Source organism: Ictalurus furcatus, chromosome 9, assembly GCF_023375685.1.
Source record: "Ictalurus furcatus strain D&B chromosome 9, Billie_1.0, whole genome shotgun sequence".
Taxonomy (NCBI): Eukaryota; Metazoa; Chordata; class Actinopteri; order Siluriformes; family Ictaluridae; genus Ictalurus; species Ictalurus furcatus.
This window is the reverse complement of record NC_071263.1, coordinates 14,922,681-14,946,517: the sequence shown is the minus strand read 5'-3', so window position 1 is coordinate 14,946,517 and position 23,837 is coordinate 14,922,681. Positions and strand designations below refer to the sequence as shown.

Below are 23,837 nucleotides of genomic sequence, written 5' to 3'. Positions count from 1 at the left end.
GTTTCCTCTGGGTTTTCTGGTTTCCTCCCACTCCCCAAAAACATGCTGATGGGTGGATTGGTTACACTAAATTGCCCCTCTGTGTGAACGCATGTGCAAATGTGGAGTTCATGGTGCCCTGAGAATGCCATTCCTGCCTCACGCCCAGTGTTCCTGGCATAGACTCTGGATCCACTGCAGCCCTGATCAGTGGATTACTAAAGATGTAGTTACTAAACATGAATGCAGCAAAAAACATTCTGTACACCATTAGATAACATAACCCAGCATTAAGAACCACAAAAACATTAAATGGCTGTGCCTGAGAGGAACATGATGCAGATGTTACACATTCACATTTTGGAATATGAAGCTTACACATGGTATACACACCTTAAAACATGGAATTTCAACAGAATAGAAATGTCCATGAAAACTCCTGTGTAAAGATAAAGTTGCTGGGCATATGTTTGTGTATGACTATACACACAGGTTCAGATAGATGTCAGGCAGAAATTAAGAGGAAACATAATTTAAAAAAACACAGCATAGTATACAAACACTGCGCAATAACCAAACGCAATCACCCTGACATACCTTACCACCGTTAATCCCCTAGACACTGGAAAGCACACACACACAAACACATACTCATGCAAACTCTCTCGCACACGCACACAAACGCAGAGTCAGTGTGTTTATCACAGTGTGCAGGCTACCAGCACCCGTTAGTCTAATTCCGTTTGTGTGTTTAGATTCGTTTTGCTTTAATCTCCTCTTGTTTGTGCACATCTGCAGGAGCAGCACTCTGAGAGAGGGGGAGGGCTGGTTCCAAAAGAAAGATGGGTGCAGGTGTGTGTGTGTGTGTGTGTGAGAGAGAGAGAGCGAGAGAGAGAGAGAGAGAGAGAGAGAGAGAGAGAGAGAGAGGACAAGGGAGTAAACTGTAGTATGTACAGAAAGTGGTACGGCTACAGGATCAGGAGGCAGATGCAATCAAACTTATTTCCATTCAAGAATTCACATCCCTAAATAATGTGAAAATTTGTGATAATACAAAAGCTTGATTTTGGAATGGAGCGCTAAAAGTTTAGTCTCAGTAGTCTCAATTAATCAACTCCAGTCAGTATATTTGGCACTGTGCAAAAGAATAGTTTTATAAACATTATACACAATGATTACAATTTTGTACTTAACTTATTGGGAAATAATAAATACTTTACAAAAAAAATTAATTATAAAAATAGAACCAATTTTCTATTATAAACATAAGTGGAAATATTATTGACATCTAAAAATATTTTAAATAAATTCTAGCATGTAGTCATCCTTGAAAAAGTTTTTTTAAATGCTCCATCTCTAGAAACTCTGTGGTTACCTTGCACACATATAAAATCCCTTAGACATCCATTCTCATGAGAAAAATCAAAGCCCATTCTACAGAAAATAAACAATAGATGTACAAGTCAGTTAATGGATATAAAACTATACATAAACATTCATTTTCAGTAACAGCTTTATTCTGGTCAGGGTCAAAGCTAATCTGGATCCTATCCCAGCAACACTGGGTGCAAGGTGGAGGCATTCACCCAGGAGATGTTCTGCATAGAGAACTAGACCAAGATCTCTGTTCAAGTGTTTTCAACCCTTTTAAACATTCTGGGAAGAGGCTCACAGCTTCTTGTCTACAGGAAAGGAGGCTTCACCAGGTATTAATAAATTTTAAAACCAGTGTTCTAATAGATATATATGTCAATAAAGTATCAGGTGTCATTAAGAAATAAGTATTCACACCCACTTTTGGAAACATACATGTTACCATTTGTCTAAAGTACTGCATCTGATTCACAACGCTTAAAAATATAATATAAAGCAATGTGTGTGTATTTAGTGTAATTTCCAGCAGCTTAAATAATTATTACTTCCTGGGAGCGCACTCAGACTTCGTGATCATACTGTAGGGTGTTAGATTTGGATCCAGAGTCTCAGCAATAAGCAGGCCAGCAGCAATAACCAGGCAGCTCTCAGCTCACAGAAGAGCGGAGCACATCGGCCAGGCCTCCAGGCTTCTGGAAGTCTCTTCAGTCTGTCACACACAACTCACAACACAGGCTCCACCACCAACACAGCATTACAGGCCTTTTACACAGCATTACAGCACATCTTATTATCCTGCTCAACTCTCTTCATTAGCCCAATTGGATCCTGGGATTTCCATTTGTAAATGGGGAGCTTTTTAGATTAGCTGGTGTCGGCCATTATGACACATTCTCTACGTTCCCCCAACGGCACGATTAGCTCCTGTCTGTCAGGCTGGAAATGTAAACTTTTCAAAATGTGATTCATCCCTTTAAGCCTTTCACAAATATTTTCCACAAGAAACGGTAAAAAAAAAAAAAAAAAAAAAAAAACTGTCAACGAAGCAATCCCTGTTTCAATGTTTGTCATCATTATGAATCATAAACTACTGAAACTATGCAATGTAAACCAACCTTGTTAATCCTTATCACTGATGCATTTATCATTTACCTCACTACAGCTGGGATGGTGGGGGGATATGAGCACTGTTCACTGCTCATGCTGAAGACGTTCTAATGTAGAATGAGTGGATGCACTGGGAACAAAAATGTTCAGCTACGTTGAGTCAATAAATATCCACCAAAAGGACATTTTCTAACTTGGGCACCATAAAAGTGCAGGGGTACAAGACAGTACTAAAATGCACTATTACCCTGTGTTGACAGTCAAGAGTTTGCACTCATTCTGGTTCTCTTTTTCTCTCTCTTGTTTACAGTCTCTCTCTCTCTCTCTTTTCCCAGTGGAAGGTAGGCTGCTGTTCCTCCCCAGGCTGGCATTCAGACACGGCCACAGCTCGGGTAGGACCGACGCACACTGAGGCAGCAAATTATGAAAATGTGGCTCTGTGTCCTCAATGGCACCACACTTCCTTAATGTGGCACAAAATTAGAACCTGAGGGGTGAGAGAGAGGAGCCCGTTTAATTGGAAAAACTGCTCTAGGCCTACACACATGCACACTCTGTCTGTCTCTCTCTCTCTCACACACACACTCACTTAGAGTAATTCATTGCATGAAAGCTGTGATATCATCTCTTACCCACCAACCGTGCACTCTCATCTATAAGGCACCTCTGCTGAGAGCCGCAGGCGTTCATAAAGGTGTCTAATGTGTGAGTTTACCCTCAATTATTTAAAAAGCCCTTTACAGAGATCACATAATGAGGGCAGTCTCTCTCTCTTCAAGAGACAAAAACATTTCTCCTAAAGGGGTTTCATTTGTTTACTCAAAATGTCTTCAGTTATGTTTGATATTCCAATAAATGTCACAGTGGTATTATCACAGTGAGACATGGTGCAAGCATCTGTTTCAAATTGTGCACATCAAAACAGTTACATTTGTCATGTTTCATTCACATAAACATGGAAGCAGGTGAACTGGGGCACAGGCACAGGCACGCACGCACGCGCACACACACACACATATAATTCATCAAAAGGAGGAAGCCCATTGTCTAAGCCCCTTTGGCCATTGAATGCCAGTTATTCAGCCACACTTCTTCCTGTGTCCTGCGGTGAGGCCTAAATCTCAGGTGTGCCCAAAGACCCGGGACTGAGATAACCACTGGTGCCTAATCACCCACCCACCCCGAAGTGTACTGCCTCCTCCAGCCTCCCACTCCAACATGGCCAGTATTACTATGTGAGTCTAAGGCCAGGAACTAACTAAAGGTTCAAGAATCATCACAGAAATTCTTAAACCACACTATACCCATTGCCATTGTTTAATAGGTTTAAGGTTTATGAAAGAAAGAAATGGATGAAGATATGTAGTTGAAAGATGGGGGTGTCATGGAGGCCAGGGGTTTACCTTCACATAGGCTATGAGCACAGTGTGTTATAGCTTTTGATCTTAATCTTGGTTATTACTGGTTTCTTTTTTATTATAAAAGGGGATTAACAGATCTGAGGTCTTATAAGAGAGATGTACAGTAAGGGTTTAAAAGTCTGAGTCAGTTGACAAGAACTGTTCTTTTTTCATAACTATAATCATTTAACAAATATACATGTTATTTGGTTAGGATTTTCTGTCAGGCTATATTTCTTAAACAAGAATACAAAATGAAACTCAATATGGTATAAGAGACAACGTATAGAAGACTGTATTAACTGAGTCAGTGTTGAGTGTTAAAAATGAGTATCAGTAATATTTAGGAGCCAAGCACCGAAGGTGCGTAGTTACCTATTGTATCTGTTAGTTTTTTTAGTATTATTATTCTGCTTCTTCACCACTGGGAGTCCAAGTCCAGCCCTATGAACCGTAAGTAGGAAAATGATGAAATTTGGCACACTCAGATATGACCATGAATAGTATCCAGACCAATTATGGGCTCTCTAGGACCAACTGTATAGCAGCACCATTAGTTCAAATATTCACTTTTCAAATGGTTATAATTGTTGAACACTTTGTCTTAGAGAAAAGAAATTTAGTTAATCAGATTACTCTCGTTATGCTGATCACAGTCCATATCTTACATTAAGACTCTACCCATTACAGTAGTCACCATTTTGAAATGTACAGTATTCAGTTTTTTCACTACTCCTCATTCAAATTTTGTCCAATACTTACTAAAATTGGCTCAGATGATCAGTGGACAGTCGCACAAAAATGATTGAATGGAATTTTGATATTTATATTTGTTCAAAAGTTATGATCCAGTATCTGTTAACATTCTAACTAATGCTTTTGTGTGCTCATTCTCACCTTGGAAGCTCTCCTCAGCACCAAAACAAATGTACGATCTCTGTGTGGTGCACTGTGATAAACGACAAGCACCAATTCTAAAGGTCCTGAGTTTGAATCCCATCTGGTGCCAGTTCTGAAAAGTGTTACAGTCTTGTGTCTTTCGGGTCCTTTCTTTTGAGGCTCAGCATTGCACTAACCTTTCAACCTCCTGGCCTGCAAATAAATGCCTCTGTTCTGTTCATTTCCTGTTCAATCTTATTCTCAGCTGTGCTTCTGGACCTACCTTTTATTCAATCATGTACATTCCTTTTCTCCTCTTCGTGGTCTTCAGGCTCTACATTGCACTTGCTGTGCCTTTGGTGCTTGGCCCCTTTAAATGCTGCTTGCAGCTTTAATTTGCATTTGTTTTTTAACAGTCATGAAATAAAAGCAGTCTTTTGTGATGAATCCAGACTTTTGGAATTTATATAGGGATCTCATAGCCTTTCAATTTTCGGTCCATGCACTCTGTCCCCCTCCTGCAGCTCATCAGTGGTATGAAGTACAAATCTACATGTCCACACAAACACACCTGCATAAGTGGCCGAAGTTTTATCTCAACTCCATAACAGTGGCTAGCTCTGTATAGTCTCTCTCCTTCCTCTTTGCACCCTCCCTCCTTCCCTCTCATTCCCCCAAGTTAGTGGAAGGAGAGGAGATAGGCCCTGCAGCTAAAGCCCTCTTTTTAACACGCCGCTGGCGCAGTCTATCAGCAAGGCACAGCAAGCGGAGGTGTCGCTTCTTCTCTGGCATTTCGGACAGTATCAACTCCTCTCCGGGTGCAGGGGAAAAAAGAAAAACAGAAGGGGTATTATCAGGGAGGGATGAGTACAGCTAAGGCATTTTTTTCTTTTTATTCTCCTCCTAAGCCCCAGGCTGTGCTCCCAATCCGATTGGTCGATACAGCCAGGGATGTAAATGAAATGCAAAGAGCAGTAAGGCTGGCTTCCCATTGCCACTGTGTAATGTGTCTGTTCCACTGCAAGTCTCTTTTGCGTGCTCTTTTGGCTCTTGCTTGCATTTTACTGCCACATTCTCTCTCTGTTCTTTTGGATCTATGTCCTTGTTGTGTTTTGAGTAATGTCTTTCTGACCATACCCCTACTGACCAGTTTGTTTACTCTGATCCCATCATGCTGTTGACTCCAGCCCTGTATTCTCTTCTTTCTCCGTCTCTTACTTTCTCTCTTCATCCCCCCCCCCCCACTCCCCCTCCTGCTGGCTGGGCTCTCCACTCTTATCTGCTCAGGCGGCCCACATTCCAGTGTTGCCGTGGCGCCCTGCCTGCATCCGCGGTCACGGCGATTCCATGGGTTCCCACAATCCCTGAGATGAGAGAGGGAGAAACACAGCAACAATGAAAAATGATGAGAAGAAAGAAAGAGGGAAGGAGAGAGAGAGAGAGAGAGAGAGAGAGAGAGAGAGAGAGAGAGAGAGAGAAATGCAAAGAAACAGACAAGTCAGGAAGACAGAAATCAAGCCACACTATTCACAAAGAAGCAGCACTCTGGTACATGGGCAAAATAAAATACAGGTATGTATCATTCTGGCAGAAAGTGTGTGTATGTGTAGTTTGCAGGAAGGCTGCATCACATATTGCATTCTCAGATCACACCATCAGGGATTACAAGCCCAAACCAATGCTTTAACCAGATTTCTGAATATAAAATAAACAGACTCATCAAATCCATTGGCATGTCGAGATTAAAGGAGTTGCGAGTGCACTGTGCAGTGGAGACTGATAGAGGAAAAAAGAGAAAATGATGGGACATTTCAAGAGGTTGTCCCCAGATTAGTGGGCCCTTCTTAATCTCCTTTGGCTGCTCTCAAATTGGGTTGCCTTCCAATCTCAATCCCAGACTGCTGTGCTCCTAATGTGGGAGCCAGAGACACATGACAGCAGGGGGGAAAAGGATAATTACGAGTGAGAGAGAAAGAGAGAAAGTGAAAGCGACAGAGAGAGATGGTTCATTAATAAAATAAACACTGGTATAATATCAACTTATGTTGGTACAAAAATAACACATTCTGACTGAATTCAAACTCTAAACAAACATTATTTTTCTTTCAAATTTTATTTCTACTTGGTCCAATTAATAGTATTTCATATCACTTTACAAAACACCTCCCAGAATCTAGTGCAGCAATGATGCTAGATTTAGAAAAATGCGACACTAGTATTAGAAAAATGCGTCTAATATTTTCAACAGTTTTTACAATGCAGTTTACAAAGTAAATAAAAGATTCTAAAAATGGGAAGATCATTCATTTATTTACACAGTGTATACATATGGCTTTTTAAGTGGGTGGCTTTCATCAAATACCTAACTGATGGTGCTACAGCAGAACCAGAACAAACCACCATATACTGATATCAAACTGTACCACTGACCTGTATGATTTTCACTGAAATTGGAGGTTTGCTTTCATTCTCTCTGCTTCCTTCACCTGATTTACACCTGCCTCTGCATCAGGAATTCCTTTCTTGTTGACGTTCATAATCCCTCAAACAGTACAGCTATATATGGTAAAGAGGGTTCACATTTTCTGAAGTTTCTGAGGTTTCATAGTGGTCTATGTTCTGTTTTTCTGTGCGAGTCTCTGAGCATGTCTCTTTCCTTGCTGAGGTGTGTGATGGCAGAACGGATGGCGTCGCTCTGAGGGTCTGTGGGTTCTCTCTCAATGTACCGGCTGAAGTGCTGGATACTGTGGTTCAAAAGAGACTCTAGACCATGACGTCCTCCTCCTAAACGGAGCAAGCGCTCAGCAGCCAAAGCCAAATTCTTATCCCAATTAGCAGGATAGTCCATCTGGGCATCCACAATTTGACAGTATAACTGCAAATATAAAAAGGGTAAAATGCTACTGTAGAAAAAATGTAAACATACACATTTGATTGTAATAGCGTCTCTCACTCTTAGTTTACATTGCAGTCAAAAATGGAAGAAAAGCATAATTAGGTGGCCAAGTGATATTTACATGTTATGTGTTTTGGGATATAATTAATTGGTGAATTCCAGAGGGTCTTAAATTGACTGCAAGGTACATAATGGCTTCCTTTTACACTTCCTTTTTTTGAACAAAAATCTGTCATGAATGGAAACCATTAAGTATTTAACTATTAAGTATTATAACACAGAAGAGCCTTGGAGAGTCACTGTTTGAAAGCACTTGAGTGTAACTAGAATGCATTTAGACACATAATGAGAAAAGTACATCACTGAATAAGCTTAGGACTTAAAATTAATTACGGATGTTAAAATAAAAGTAGGACTTAAAATACTTTATCAGCTAGACTGGCTAAAACTACCAGATCCACTGTGTCACACTCACATTGTAAGAGAGCTCATAGAGTTGAGTCTGACTCCCTCCTGCCATCTTCTCAGCAAGGTCAAAGAGGAAGAATGCCATTTTCATCCTATAAAATCAACCACTGAAATTGATGTCTGGTTCTTCTAGAAATTAAATTCTAATTCTGTGAACATGGCACACATTGAGAACAAGCGAAATTTAATGTCTGTGGCTTGCTGGGCAATAAGATAACAGAGATAGTGGAAAGCATTACCTGGCCTGCCACATTTCCTCATTGGCCACTTGCTCCCATGAGCCAGGAGGAAAGCTACAATGGAAGATCACAAAAAACACACACACAAAAAAAAAATACTGTGATATGTGAAAGTTGTAAGTATGAGTCCATTTTTTTTTTTTTTTTTTTTTCACATTCTACTACCCAGCAAATCCATAAATCTATACAGTACTCTCTTCATACCATATAATTTTTTCCACCTTATTTGACCCTAATATGGAAAATAAATAAGACACCTGCGATTCTTTAATTTTATTTTTACAAATGTAGTATGTGTAGAGAATAAATACATTTTAAAAAGCATGCCAGTGGTATCAGGCTCTCATGTCCAAGTTTCTGTCGGCAGAAACGAGCAATCCAGAAGATCCTCGTACAAACATGTGACAGCTAATATTCAGTGCCTGCAATCTTTAAAAGCACTCCCATGTGCTAAATGACCCACATATTTCTGCACTTCTTCCGTTCCATTTCATCGCGCATAACCATGTGGCCTCTCCTTCAAAGGAATATTTTAGCATGTGACTTCCCAGCTAATATTTGGCTGCCAGGCAGGGACAGACACGCTTGTAGCAACCGAGTGGAGAGTAATGTCACACCATTCAACCCCGATTAGCTCGCTGAATACCAGGCAGGCACGCAGAGCCTCGGCGCCGAAGACTAGAACTAATTTCACTTTATACGCACGTATCGGCACGCTGCAGTTTAGAAAGTCATTAGGGTGGGGTCAGCAGACTAATAACGACTTTGAAGCTGGAGACGATGGCTGCCTTCCCAGCAGGACCCCAGTGCAGTGGTTAAGTGGACAGCAGCAGTACAGAATGAAGTGAGAGATGCGGCAGGAAAAAATGATAGAACTCAGTGCTGTATTGTGCTCTATAGATCACAGTTTAACAGGAATCGCTTTTAGAACATATTTAGAAACTTTATTAAAAAAACAAAAGTATCTGATAGCATCAGATATATTGTATATGAATGGTATGAGCTGGTACATAAAATATCCTGGGAAACCATTAGCTGGAAAAATGGGAATATACAGAAGATGCATCATGTGAAAATGGAGTATATAGTGTACCTATTATAAGGCTCACTCCAGTTGTACAAATTCTGTGTGCGCAGTACCCACTCCACAGGGTAAAGGCTGCTTGTAAGGGGCATCAGCTGCTCACAGACCCCCCATGGCCAATGGGAGAAGGACTTCTCCCAACTTGGGTCTCCTTCTGTCAAGCCAATGCACACAAACACAGGCCGGCTGCATGCAAGCACATACAGACACACACAAATACACAACAGGTGAGATATGAGAGGCACATGAGCCCAAGTCAAAGATTTTGTTATTCAGATTGTCTACAACTTTTAACTGCCATCGACAGAGCAAAATATATTATAATAAAAGTTTTCCCATTCAATTATTCATCTTTCCTTTAAAACTCAGTCAATGATAGATAGTATAATGTACAAGCACAGTTTAAAAAAAAAATAATACTACCTGTTCCCACAGACGCTCTTGATCAATTGCGCCATCCCTCTGCTATTTTAAACCACAGTGACTGTGACCAGGAAAAAGCAGCTGCACAAAACTGTCCAATAAACTCCCATGTTAATGAACGTGGTATTTCTTTGCCTTACAAGCTTCATATCTGACACTATCTGCATGACAGTGAAAAACACCCTCTCCTGACGCACACCTTTACTCCCAAACAACTGAATAACAACATCCTATGCTTAGAGCTGATCTTCTTGAAGAAAATTATAGTCACACTGTCAGCTAAATTCTCCACTTGAAATATTTATTTTTTTGTAGTCTAGGACTGGGCATAGAGTCTATTCAGGCAACTGTCATGCATTTCCCTTTTCTCCTTTCCCGTCTGCAAAGCAATCAAGTCCCCAGGGTAGAGCCTACAGTGCCTAAAGCCCCAGGCTCCAGGCCTCTGGCATGGAAATGCTGCCGTCTGGTGGATGGAGGGGGTAAAAAACCCAACTCTTCATTCGCCTTCTTCTCCTTCTGTGCTTTGTACTATCCGGTATGAAATAATGAAATTAATCAGAGGTATCATAACCTGCTATGTTTGGGTACTCAGATGTATCATGACCATGAACTGCTGTGTTTGAGCGGAGTCATTATTTAGCCAGAGACAATAATAAAGTAACTGTAGTGATTTTGGGGAACATCATCAAGTGTGTGCGCATGTTAAACTCACTGTATATTGTGCTGGATAAACTGTTCGATGTTAAAGCTATTCTTCTGTTCAGTGTTAACTGGATCCCAAACTAGCCCAGGGAACTTTACTCCAGGAAGATGCTGTTGCAGCTTAGGCACATACCAGGTATAGGTCATCATCTGAGAATCAACAGGAACGTGGCATGAAAACTATATATCTTAACCAGCATTACATTTATAGAACTAAATAGTTTAGTACTAAAATGTGCTTTGCTGTAAAACCTCTTGGTCGACGAGGCTGAGGTCTGGCCGCAAGCCCTGGCAGTAGTGCAAGTAGCGGAGTGTGTTACCAGGAAGGTCACCCCTGGTCAGCACCAATGAGCTCTCTGGGAATGAGAAAATGAGCTCACGGGCGAATCTCTCCACGACATCGTTCCTATTCTGATCAAACTCTCTGGAAGCACACACATTTTATACACACTGTTCAACACTTGAAATTACTCAGAAAGCAAGCAGAACTTCAAGCTGTACTGTACTAGCACCATTTAAACAAACCAGGATGCTCAAGAACAACCACTAACTTATAAAGCTGAAGGTATAAGAATTTATACATGATTACAAAAATGAGGTACACAGGACAGATAATTCTGAAGGCACTGAAGAGTACAGGAGATATATGACACTATCACACCTCCAGCTGGTCTGCTGTCAGCTCTTCTCCCACACAGAGCCAGCGTGAGAGTGAATGAATGATGTTAAACTTTCTCAGATGATGCAGCTGAGCGCCTTGCCTCTGTAATCAGCCTCTGACAGGTGTGATGAGCGCCAACAAGAACATCCTTCCAAGCAGGCTGATCAAAGTGGCACGGTGCAAGGCACCGAACCACACGTCTGTAATCTATGCGACTGCTGTGGCCAGTACGCCTAATCAACCACAGAGCACCGGCGCTTTAATCTGCATGACTAGCGTGGCCAGGACAGCAAATCAAGCAGAGAGTGAAAAGAGACGGAATGTTATGAGCTTTTGATGTTTGATGAAGCATGGACGTGACGAATAATTAGGTGAGTGACTACCATGTCCAAAGCACAGTGAAAACCTGCAACCCCGGGAAACACAGTTGAAGGGAGAGAAATGGATACAACAACAAATATAGCATGAAAAAAATCCTGGAAACATTGTACAGACCTTTACCTCTTAGGCATCATACTTCCACCTCTAATGCAGTCATGTGAAAAAATAAGTACACCCCATGGAATTTCTGGGTTTTTTGACATATTTGGACAAGCAAACGTTTGATCCTCTTTGAAAGAGTGCCCATCAATAAAGGTGATACACTATCAAATGACACATACAATTGACATTTTGTAGAAATTTTCACAATTTAAGTTAAAAAAAAAAAAAAAAACCAGATCAGTCACATGGACAAAGTAAGTACACCCCTACATTTATCACACCTTCAAATGCATAAAATTAGAATCAGGTGTTCAAGTTTGGGTGCCAGTGATTAGAACCTGCTTAGGAAGTGCAGGTGGGACCTGTCCTATTTATATCTCTCTCATATCTAGTGTCTGGTGTTCCCTTTGCTATTTAGGTGTGTGGTGTTCTGAAATATTTTTCCTATCATTTAAGATCAATTCAATGTGATTTTTGCTTACTCATGGTTTCATGTTTTGGGGTTTCTGTCCTTGATTATGTTTTGGTCAAGGTGATTTGTCTTTTGTCTTACGCTTTTCTCTCATGTTTTTCTTTTATGTTTTTCCTTACTAGCCTTGGGTATGTTGCTTGCACATACTTATGAGTATAAAAGCCAACTGTATCCAATTTATGTTTAGACTAAGACTAAGAAACGCTGTAGTGCACAGGCTGTCTTTGCGTGCATAATAAACCATCTCTTTGACTATACCCTGGCTCTTGGTCTCCTGGTTCTTCAAGCATCTTACTTCTGGTGAAGCTGAAGCATTTTGATCATCCATAAAAAAAGATGTGGATGCCTATGAGTCTGGCAAGGGATTTAAAAAAATCTCCAAATGATTTGAAATACATCATTCCACTGTAAGGAAAATTATCTACAAATGGCGCAGATTTCAAACGACTGCCAATTAGTCCTGGACTGACCATCCCAGCAAATTCAGCCCAAGAGCATTCCATCTGATGTAAAAATAACACTAAAATTTCATCACAGGATCTACTAGTAAGTCTTGTGACTGTTGGTGTCAAAGTGCATGCTTCTACAAGCAGAAAGAGAATGTACAAATTTGACCTGTATGTGAGGCATGCCAGGAAAAAGCCTTTGCAATGGGCATATGGGCAAAGACCAGTCCTTTTGGAATAATGTGCTCTGGACAGACGAATCAAAGATAGAGTTTTTTTGGCCACAGTAACAGCAGACATGTGTGGCGGTGATCAAAGACAGCTTTTCAGGAGAAGCATTTCATACAAACTGTGAAGCACGGTGGTGGAAATGTCATGGTTTGGGGTTTCTTCACTGCCTCATGGAATGGACAGCTTGCATTCATTGATTCAACTATGAATTCTGCATCATATCAAAGAGTGCTTCAAGATAATGTGAGGCCATCTGTCAGAAATTTGAAACTGAACAAAAGTGGACCTTTCAACAGGATAATGACACACTAGTAAAATTCACCAAGGAATGGCTCAAAAAGAAGAATTGGAGGGTTATGGAATGGCCTAGGATTTGAATCCCACTGAAATGTTGTTGGGGATTTGAAACAGGCAGTAAATGCAAGAAAACCTGCAAACATCTTGCAACTGAAAGAATATTGTATAGAAGAGTGGTCAAAAATTCCAGCAAGCCGATGTCAGAGACTGGTGGACAATTATGCAAAATGTCTACATTAAGTTATTTCTGCTAAAGGGGGCAATACTAGCTTCTGAGGCCAAGGGTGTACTTACTTTTTCCACAGAAGAATATCACATTTATTGATATTTCTGTTGAATAAATGATATAAAGTACATAAACTTCATTAATAGGCGCTGTTTCAAAGATGATCAAATGTTTGCTTCTCCAAATATGTCAAAAAAACAAACAATTTCCATGGGGTGTACTTTTCACATGACTGTATATAAAAATACTGCAGCATATTTCAGCAGTGTCTTAACACCTACTGTCAGTTTCAGAATTATTGACTTCATGAAAATGAGCGAAAATAAACACGTGCAATGAGTAAGTTTTTGAGCTTAAATGCATCCGTGTAGCTTTATTTAAATTTAAACATTTTCCGCAATATAAAAGGATTGCATAAGTAGTATTTTTTTCTTCTAAAACACACTGTTTACAAAATTATCACCACCCTTTCTGATAATATTAGATGAAGCTTCACCCAGTCAGAATAGCAACACTGAACTTCTTCCTGTAATGTCTAACAAGATTGGAGAATATATTCTTAGGTCTGTTCATCGCGTGGACTGCTGTTAAGTAAAAAAGTGCTTATAAGAAAGATTTTTAAGGACAGATACATTTTTTGTGATTGCTTGAGTAAAAATTTTTTAGCATTATGCCACCTCACAGCTCCCGGGTCCCCCTTCGATCCTGAGCTCAGTTTATCGTCTGTGTGGATTTTTGTATGTTCTCTCCATATCAGTGTGGGTTTCTTCTGGGTTCTCTGGTTTCCTACTCTCTAGTAAAAATATGCCAGTAAGTGGATTGGCTACACTAAATTGCCACAGTGTTCCACCACGACCCTGACCAGGATTATGTGGAAGACAAATGAATGAATGAATGAATTTCTCCATTTCACTCAAAATGTGCCAGTAATTCAGGAATTAACTGCATGTAGTTTTGTTTAGTGAGTTCATTCTCAGGCACACACACACACACACACACACACACACACACACACACACGTTCACCTTTGGTTTAAGTGAATCATGTGTGAGAGAAGTCCTGCAGTGATGAGCCAGGCTCCTAGGTTCCACACAGATCTCAGCCTCAGCCATCTCTCCAGCAAACACACTGTCCAGTTCAGCCCCACACCGGCCAGAACGCACACACCAGCGTCAGCCTGTAGCCAGAACCGCTCCACCTACCCACATATACAGCTTTGTGTACATTAGAAGCCTTCTTGCTTAGCAGACAAAAGTAAAAAATAAATTAGTTCAAGCCTCAGTGTGTGAATTGTTCATGCATTGCTGATAACACAGGTACCTCCAGTCCATGCATAACTGAAACTAATTAGCTGTTTGTTACAGACACACTTGACACTCACGACTCCAAGCAGCAGGGGATTCTCAATGTCCAGGTTGGCTCTCCATGCAAAGAACACAGAATAGACACTCACCATAACAGCAATCAGGCACACAGAAGCACGGCATCTCCTGGGAGTGAAAATAGACGGATATTATGTAACATAGGCATGTTTTCCTGCGACCTTAATTTCACTGTCAGTTAAAATAGTGATGCATTCTTAAAAAGCAGAACACCTCACTGATCAATTAAGCCATTCATCTCCATCAGTAAATACACAACACCAACTTTTGACAGAAACTTATTGAACGCATCCATTTCTATTTTCAGTTCCCATACAGACTTGTCTGCCGAGTCTTACCTATTACATAAAGCGTGCAGCAGAGCCAAAACAGCTAAGAGGAGCACAGGAACAGAGAGGTCAGCCACACAGTGATTACACTGAGCTCTGAAAGAAAACACATATGCTTTGATTAATTCACTTCACATATCTTCTGCAATTGTTCTGTTTTGCTCATTGTCAAGGTGAATCAGGATCCTATTCCAAAACACTAGTTAATTTATTCAGGGATCTTCAGTAACAACTCAATCCTAGTCAGGGTGGTGGTGGATCTGGAGCCTATGTGAAGCAGCAAAACACATTTAATGAGACACTAATCCATCATAGAGCACCATGCGTGCGCGCACACACACACACACACACACACACACACACACACACACACACACACACACACCTGGGGCATTTTAGACTAGCCAAGCCTACTGGCATGTATTTGGAAGATGGAAGGAAACCAGACAACACAGAAGGACACGGAGAGAGCATGAACAGAAACTCGACAATAACGTACAGTACAGTAACCTGAGCTCAGGATTGAACCTGATATTATGGAGCTGTGAGGCATGACCCCCAAAATCACTAGATGCAAGGCAGAAATATTCAATCATTTAGTTAGTTAGTTTAGTCATGGATGTTCATTTTTCTGTCTCTTTTCAAAAGTCAATTTCCAGGTTTCAAGTGATAGTCCTAGCCTGACCTAATACTACCATCTTTCCTAACCGCTTAATACACGTAATGAATGAATGACCCGTGCACCTTCTATGTCATACGCACAGGGAATTGTCATGGGAAAATAAACTGTAGATATGAAGTGATTTTTGGTTCAGTTGGCTTCAACAAGTTTGAAAATCCCAAACAAATATATATACATAAATACATTTAGGTTAATATTTGCCAAACAGTTAAGAATAGAATAGGACAGCATTGTGAACAAGGCACATAAGTTGATGAGAGAGAGACAGAGATGTCAGCTCCCTGTGGCACATTTACACACTGTGTTGTCCATGCTTGTCGTTCTCTGACTGCCCAGCACTAAATGGAACCAATAGGGGGTGATGAGAAATGTGGGAGGTTAAGTGATGGGTAGTAGAGTGACTTAAGATAAGCTCTTCCTCTCTGCTATGGGGAAGCAGGGCAGGGGTGGGGGGTGTTAGGAGGGGTTGGGGTTGAGAAAGAAAAAAGAACAAAACAAAGTACATCATGGAGCTCTACCACAGACCATCGCCAGATAAGAATATTGCACTAGCTGCCATCAGAGTAGCCTGTCACACTCAGTCAATGCAAGCGATCTCCAGATTTTTTCAGCGAATAAAGCAAAGCACAGCTGCCAGATTTGGTTCACTAAGCACTGCTGCTTTAATAGGGCATGCTTGGTGGATTCTCTTTCCTCTTCAAACTCTTACTACTTGTTAATAATGGGGCAGAATGTTAAAGTGTCCCTGAATTAGAAAATGTGACTTTTCAAAAGCTTATATGCTCTTGGGTGGTTATTTACAGTTATGTACACATTTGTTTTTGGGTTACATTCAGCTAAAACACAGCCCTAAATTTCCACTGAAAAACAGAGACATTCTCAGTACTTCCATAAAAAGGGTTCTCACAAAATAGGCTCAATGGCTTTGGTCAATCTTCTGAGATTAGAACATTTTAGCCCATGAATTTGTTTTCTAAACTACCTAACTAGCTAAATGTTAGTGATGAATTATTATTGTGATATATTATTGTGGTATATTTTATGTAAAGATACTGACATGTTTCTAAGCAGTTTTAGTAGCTTCTTTAGCATCTACACATTATTTTAATATTTTAAAATAACTATACTTTGTACTTTTAAATTACCCATGTGCTTTCATGGGTAATATAAAATATATAACACCTGCCATTTAATGCATTAAGTGAAAAAAAAATTGTCAAAAACATACAATTGCTGAAATCAGAATATAAAATGAAATTTCATGAACAGTATTACAGGGAAATGAAAGCATGCCTTCAACTCTGAAGCTGTAATGGCAATGTATACTGAGCTCAGTCTGGAGCTGATATACTCACTGTAGCATCTTCACCAGGTTAATGTTACCCACAGATTTTGCCTGAACAATGCAAGGAAAACAAAGACAAAGAAGAAAAACGGCATAAGATCAAAGCAGTAATAATAATAATAGTAGCTAAAATTTTGCCAGCTTTTTGAACATATGTATATACAGTATTTGCTGTATTTAAGTGAGAGTGTGTACCAGGCTGAAGGTGCCATACTCAGTCCTGAGCAGGTGTGTAAGCAGGCCGTCGAGGGTCGTCTGGTCTCCCCAACTCCATCGAGCTTTGTTTAAGTACGAGGAAATGGGCAGGTAGAGATATGGCAGGAATCCCGTGAGGAAACACACACCCAGAGATACTAGGGCTGAAAAACACAACCCCTGAAAGAAGAAATATTCAGCTGTTTCAAAAAATACATTACTAAAAAAATTCTCACACTTGGAAGAAGCAACACAGTTAAGAAATTATTTGCACATTTAAGTTCACGACTACTGAGAGATCTCTCATTGCTAGATGAACTAATTTGCTCAAAAACGCTGCAGATTTGCAGAATGTCCAATAATCTAGAGAGCAGCCTGCCAGCTCCTTAACACTGTCAACATAGTACGAGCTACTTCCATCCAACACCCTGCTTAACTAGTTTGCAAAGCAATTTACTTTGAAGGCTGAGTGCAAGAGCTAAGTATATGTGTTTTTGCATCTCTCTCTCTAATTGCTCTAAATTAAATTAAATATATAATAGAAGAATATACTTTAACAGCACACTGAACAATATGTGGCATCTTAAACATACACATTCCTCATTGTCTCATAAACATTCCTAAAATATTGTGCGCTCGTTACTCACTTTGTAAGTGAAGAGCTGGAGCAGAGCCCAGGGAATGATGATGAGCACATACACAACCAGAGTGTGCTGGTTGCACAGACTCAATCCACAGCAAAGCGCCCCCCACAGAGCAAACTGGAAAACGACAATGGCAAGTAATGACACATCATGCAAATCACAAACATTGCATTGCAAGCTGTATTTGGGAAATAGTGCTTATTACCTTTTTCTTCTGGTCCACAGTCTCTGCACTATGGAAGCAGGCTGAGAGGGAGAAAAGGAACCCCACAAAAAGGTTATTAAGTGAGAAGACTTCGGCCACTAGTGACCACCGCCACACGAGTTTGGATAGGGCGAAGCTTCCACCTGCCAGCACAGCTCCTGGACCAGGCCCAGCCATTCTGAGAGAAGGAACACACTTTCATTCACTCACTGCACTCAGACAACTTTCTCTTCAGGATTAACACTAAGCTTCTGTTTTACTGCAGCTAATAAACAAAGCTACACATCCTTAATCCTCAACCTGGTGTGGATTACAGTCTGACTTTTGCACTACATGACAGTAATGGAGTGAGGTTACTTTGGTGCCACTGTTGTTGGCATACGGAAAAATAGACCATCAATCCTTTTGGAAAATACCAAAGGAAGACCAAAGAAAAAATATATCATGCCAGAAAAGAATGCCTTATATTACATGAGAGTCTGGCGCATACTTATTCAACTTGAGTGTATATGCAGTAACCAGCAGCCACATGGTAGGGAACAGTCTGGTGCAGCAGCTGGTGGGCACGCTGGGGGTTTGACCCTCACCAAAAGGCCCAATATTAGCTGAACTTGAATAGCTCTGCACTGTTCTGTAATAGAATTTTTTTTTCTTTATCTGGTACATTAGTAGCAAAATTCACCACACATTTGATGACATCATTCAATACTAGTAAAAGTTGAATATATAATATTGGCAAAAACAGAAGTTTTTCGACTTGCAAAAATACTGTTTTGTCACTACACAAATAAAAAAAAAAACTATCCATAGTCCAGCAACTGTTTTCTAGCTCGATCTTTTTATTAATCAGCTTATCCACTCATATGCATTTATATAAATTATTTCGCTAAAACAGCTCATCAGACCAGAGACTAACTACAATTTTCACAGATGTTTGTAGTTTTTTCCAGTTTTATTAACCCTCTCTGGCCTGACTAGTGAACCAACGACATCGTTTGTTTAATAAAATGTTGACAATGAAAACAATGTTTAAAACAATTGGACAGAGAAGAATGTGTTTATTTCTGTGTAAAATTTACAATAACTAGTCCATGGCACTAATCAAAAGTGGTAACGTGAAGCGCTACTACGAAACAAAGCATAACCACTTTGCACAGTCTTACTTATAGCAACAAACTAATCACTAGGAGTAAAGCAGTAAAAGGCCATTACTATCACCATTCAGTCAAATTAGTCACTTATCCAGACCTTTGTAAGGAACTGTAACCCCAGCCTTAATTAAAGGCAATTGTTCCTTACTGTTCAAGGTCTAAACATAAAATAACACCACACCAGTATTCTCATCTCTTTAACAGTAATCAAGGTAAATTTGTGTTAAGTCCCAATGCTTATTAGTAAGACACACTGGGAGAGAGCGGAAGCACACACAAGGAGAATCAGAATGTGTGTAGGGGAGAGGAAGCCAGAAGATAGGAACCAGACTGGATAGAAATGCAGTGGAAAAAGTTGAGAATGATGCCTGGAAGAGAGCTGGAGAGAGGGGGGGAAAACTCAACTCTGTCTAGCACACTGGTTTGGAAAATTTTAGCAAGCTTGACAATTAAAGTTGGGGGGGGGGGGGGGGTAGTCGGGCGGTATGGCCCTCTCCTCATTGTAGCGAGTGGCTTAGAGTCCTCATCAGCCTATCAGCTAAGTGACAGGCAGAGAGCTGCTCTATTCAGCAGCACAGATACACGCCGCGGGCCAAGCGGCTGCCAGGTCCCTCCTGACCCTGCAATCCCTCGCCGCTGACAGCTTCAAGCTCCATGGCAAATTAGGCGCTCTCACATTACAATCGCACAAGACAGATTCCATTAACGGTATCTGAAATTGAGTAGAGAGCAGGGCCCCCGCCTTATCAGACCTGACTCATAAGCAGCGGCAGCACTGCAGCAGCGCGCACGCTTAATCGCAAGCCATGATACCATTTAGACGTTTCCAGTGCCGTTTTGCCTGCCGCTGTGATAGTTGGCCACAAAAGAGCCTGATGAGACTTAGGCGAAGGGGAACAATGGAGCTTTCGCAGGGAAAGCAAAGTAAGTCTGGAAAAAAGAGAGAGAAGAGAAGGGTAAGGATAGAAAAAAAAAAAAGAAAATGGGGGGAGTGGAACTCTTTGACTGTTTCTCCTTCCTCCTCTCCCCAACCTTATTTTCACAGTCCTTTTATTTTTTCTGCTTCACACAATATGGAGCGTGTTTGTGTATGTGAACGTAAGTGCACTCAGGCTAATGGGGTGTCAGAGTACCAGTGGTACACTTTGGTCGTATCAGCTACTTAATAGTCACACAGATGGAAGAGTGCGGAGTAACCAAAAGCCCCCCCCCCCCCCCCCCCCCCCCCCACACACACACACACCTTCAAATCTACCCCCCTGTGTGTCAATTAACCCCAGCACACTCTGGAAACAGGGGTCTACAGCAGGGATTCCATCCAGAGGCAGCGGACCTCTGTGTGAAACATCACATCCAGCCTGATTTAAACCACCCCCAAACATCAGCAGCTAAGGTTTGACAGGAGTGCTCAGCTGCATTCACTTCTCTCTTTAAATCTGTATCCCTCCAATGACGCTTGACATCTCTCTATTTACGAGTGTCAGTTTGTCTAAGGGAAGGTGTTTGATGAGCTGCGTGCTGCACGTCTCTCATTTCTGTACTTGTTAGGACCACCCGGATCTCTCCTACTCCTTTCTCCACCTCTGTCTGCTGCTCTCGCTCAGCTCTGTGATAAGAGAGAATGAGTGACACTCCGGTGCAGCATCAGAGACATGTTTTCTTTAATCTCGGTGTCCAGTCTGAGATGCTGCTGTGTGCACTTATGCAGTTCTGCAGCTCTTTGCAGCAGTTCAACAAAAATAAACACTCACTCATGCAGAGGTAGTTATACATACATCGCATGCTTGAACACACCGTTTCATACAGATCATCAATATGAAGATTAAACAGCTGTTCTCTAGATCAGCTACAGAATGGAAAGGTATGGTAAAATCTCTAAGGTATTTTTCCTTTTCAAATTATTTTTTTTAAGTGTCCCTGAAAATTTATTGCAGTTTGTTATGATATTTAATGTTAATTTGATTTAACGTCTTAAACTTTCAACGTACCACTTAGTTGTTCATTTTAAAGAATATTGAGCATAGTTTCAAAGTTGAGTTATGTGTAGTGAGGATTTAATACTGAAATAGCATGCAGACATAACTACAGACTTAAACAGCACTCAAAAGTTGTGCAAGAGTTATGCATGTGGGGCAAAATTTGCTTAAGCATAGCAGATGAATGCTTCATCAGCGTGTCCTTCAACCTGTGAACAAGTTTTTTTGTACAGGAGAGTGAATTAACAAATTAACAGAAACATTGGCATTATTTTTTATTACTTTGACAACTCAAAATAGCAAATTAAAAGTGTGATCACATAGCCCACACACCACATTCACATTAGGAATTCATGACCTCGAATGTGTTCACAGTTAAAATACAAAATAATAGGATGTGCAGAATCAAGTGCCATTTTATAAGCTGCTGAATAATGAAGGTGGAAGACATATTGCTGGATGAAATTCAACATTTGCATTAGTTAATGTGATAATTAATATTAGCAATATTTATGCAGCAATATATTGCCAATATACTAGACTAATAATACTATTTTCTCAATAATTTCATTGTATTGGGGTCATTTATTTTCCATTTTTACATTATCTCTTGCCTTTATGTTACATTGCATTATATTTGACAGCAAAGAGAAACAACGCCGTTTCTCGACTTTCTGTTCCTGATATTTTTACAGGCTTATTGGCAAGTGTTTTGTGTTTAAAGGTGGTAGTCTTGATACTATTGACAAAGCATATCCCTAATGCTTCTACTCAAGGAAACCTGGCAACCCTGGAGGTGTGAACTACATGCAGGTAATTTGCAAATGGTGCACCCAGAAAACTGACTTAGGCAATTGAATTTTCAGAATTTTCATTGGATTTATGCCGTTGAATCTAAATACAGCCCTTTATTCAGTAACTACTATGAATTTATCACTAACTACAATGAAACGAATAGGAAAGAAACAAGGAATATAAGTCTGGACACAGACTTAAACAGCTCTAGGAGTTTAAGGGGTTAAATATTAGATATAAACAGAATAATTAGTCATCATCAGTTAATTCGAGGTGCTATAGATTTGATTAAGTTTAGTTCATTATGAAGGATTCGAAAGTTTATTCTGAAATGTAACCACATATTACAAAACATGCATTGGGGCAGGAAATACAGTATTACAGAATATGACTGAACACTTTTTACCACCGATTTGAAAGTATTTGTAGCACAAGAACTGATTCATTTTATGCCTTGCAAAAAACACTAAAACTTATCTGAGCGGTGTCTATGAGAACAGCCAAGGGGGGTTTACAGGTTTGAGGAAAGGCTGAAACAGGACATACAGAGCATTCTGCGCAGTGCGTGCTAAAAATTAATCATTCCCCAAACAATACGGACATTAGAACAATTTCCGCAGCAAGCCATTTTTAATCCCCTAACTACCCACACCATGTGGACAAACAGACTCTAAGTGTGTATGTCATTCAGCAATTTCTTCCACCATCATTATGGCAGCAAAGTCATTAGACATCCGTGGTTCTGAATTATGCACAGTTGTATAGACTGTATTAATTTTGAACATATGGTAATAGGCAAACCCTGATCCTATCCTTGCTTGGCGACTGATATTAGGAAGTGCCTGTGGAGAAGGAGAAATGTAATATGGATGTAATACTGACTTCCAGTGTAGCAGACACAATCTTGGGCCTCCAGGCAAAGAGAAATTAGAGTAATTGTATAATACTGTAAAATAACTGTATTTCCCCTTATTCTGAACCGAATAATCAGAGGAAAAGACTTCTTTATTAAATGTCTTTTAAGGAGTATTACTGCATGTATGTCAAATGAAGCATTGGTCATGCTGGGGGTGGCCATTTATCAGCAGTGTCTCACTGTGTGATATGACACTGGGCATGGCTTACCGTTAGGATAAGGCAAACATTTAACAAAAACATTCTTAACAAAAAATGTATTCTTCTATTCATCATTCGGTATGTGCTAATAACACAAGCCTTCACAAAAGAAACATAATGTATTCCAAATCTAAAGTACATTTGAAATCACTCTCACATGCAACATTAACACGGCCTGATTTTAAAAGCCGATAGAGAAGCAAGCAGGACTAGGTGAATGTGGCGGCTATGATGTGGAGAGCAGAGTTATAGCCATATGGTGAAGGTCCCTAGAAAAACAAAAACACAGTGAGACAGGTGGGCTCTGGAGCGCAGCCAGCTGTGAAATCAGCTGCTGTACTCAGGACTGGTCCAGCCTGATCTTGGCAGGTGTGTACCATTGCATATGTAGAAGAGAGAGACCTGGGCAAACAAGCAGCAGGGATGATGGGTGGAGTCCCTTTTAGACCACATGGCTGACTGTGTTATGTAATGAAGTTCTCAGGAAGGTATGGAAATTGCTGAGTGATTGTTGTTTACTGTTTGAAAATTCGTTGATTCACAAGATTTGTATGAATTCGTTACTATTAAATGAAGATGTTGAGCATGGCAAATAGTTTGCGTGAACAAAACGAACCTCAAATCATCAAACACTTCTCCAGCAAACAGCG

The 23,837-nt window shown here is 40.4% G+C and overlaps 1 protein-coding gene across 1 annotated transcript in view; it reads right to left on the bottom strand.

Annotated features, from left to right (window-relative positions):
• Window positions 1-6,479: 6,479 nt before the first annotated feature.
• Window positions 6,480-23,837, bottom strand: part of tmem260 (transmembrane protein 260) — a 29,553-nt gene continuing 12,195 nt past the window's right edge. Inside the window, exons 4-16 of the mRNA XM_053633034.1 lie at window positions 18,150-18,327; window positions 17,948-18,061; window positions 17,301-17,480; window positions 17,116-17,156; window positions 15,088-15,174; window positions 14,749-14,857; window positions 14,393-14,565; window positions 10,804-10,975; window positions 10,562-10,701; window positions 9,436-9,612; window positions 8,343-8,396; window positions 8,111-8,195; window positions 6,480-7,614 (exon numbers count right to left, since the gene is read on the bottom strand). Of these exons, the coding sequence (XP_053489009.1) occupies window positions 7,342-7,614; window positions 8,111-8,195; window positions 8,343-8,396; window positions 9,436-9,612; window positions 10,562-10,701; window positions 10,804-10,975; window positions 14,393-14,565; window positions 14,749-14,857; window positions 15,088-15,174; window positions 17,116-17,156; window positions 17,301-17,480; window positions 17,948-18,061; window positions 18,150-18,327 (1,783 nt within the window). The 3' untranslated portion in view covers window positions 6,480-7,341. The remainder of the gene's footprint in view (window positions 7,615-8,110; window positions 8,196-8,342; window positions 8,397-9,435; window positions 9,613-10,561; window positions 10,702-10,803; window positions 10,976-14,392; window positions 14,566-14,748; window positions 14,858-15,087; window positions 15,175-17,115; window positions 17,157-17,300; window positions 17,481-17,947; window positions 18,062-18,149; window positions 18,328-23,837) is intronic.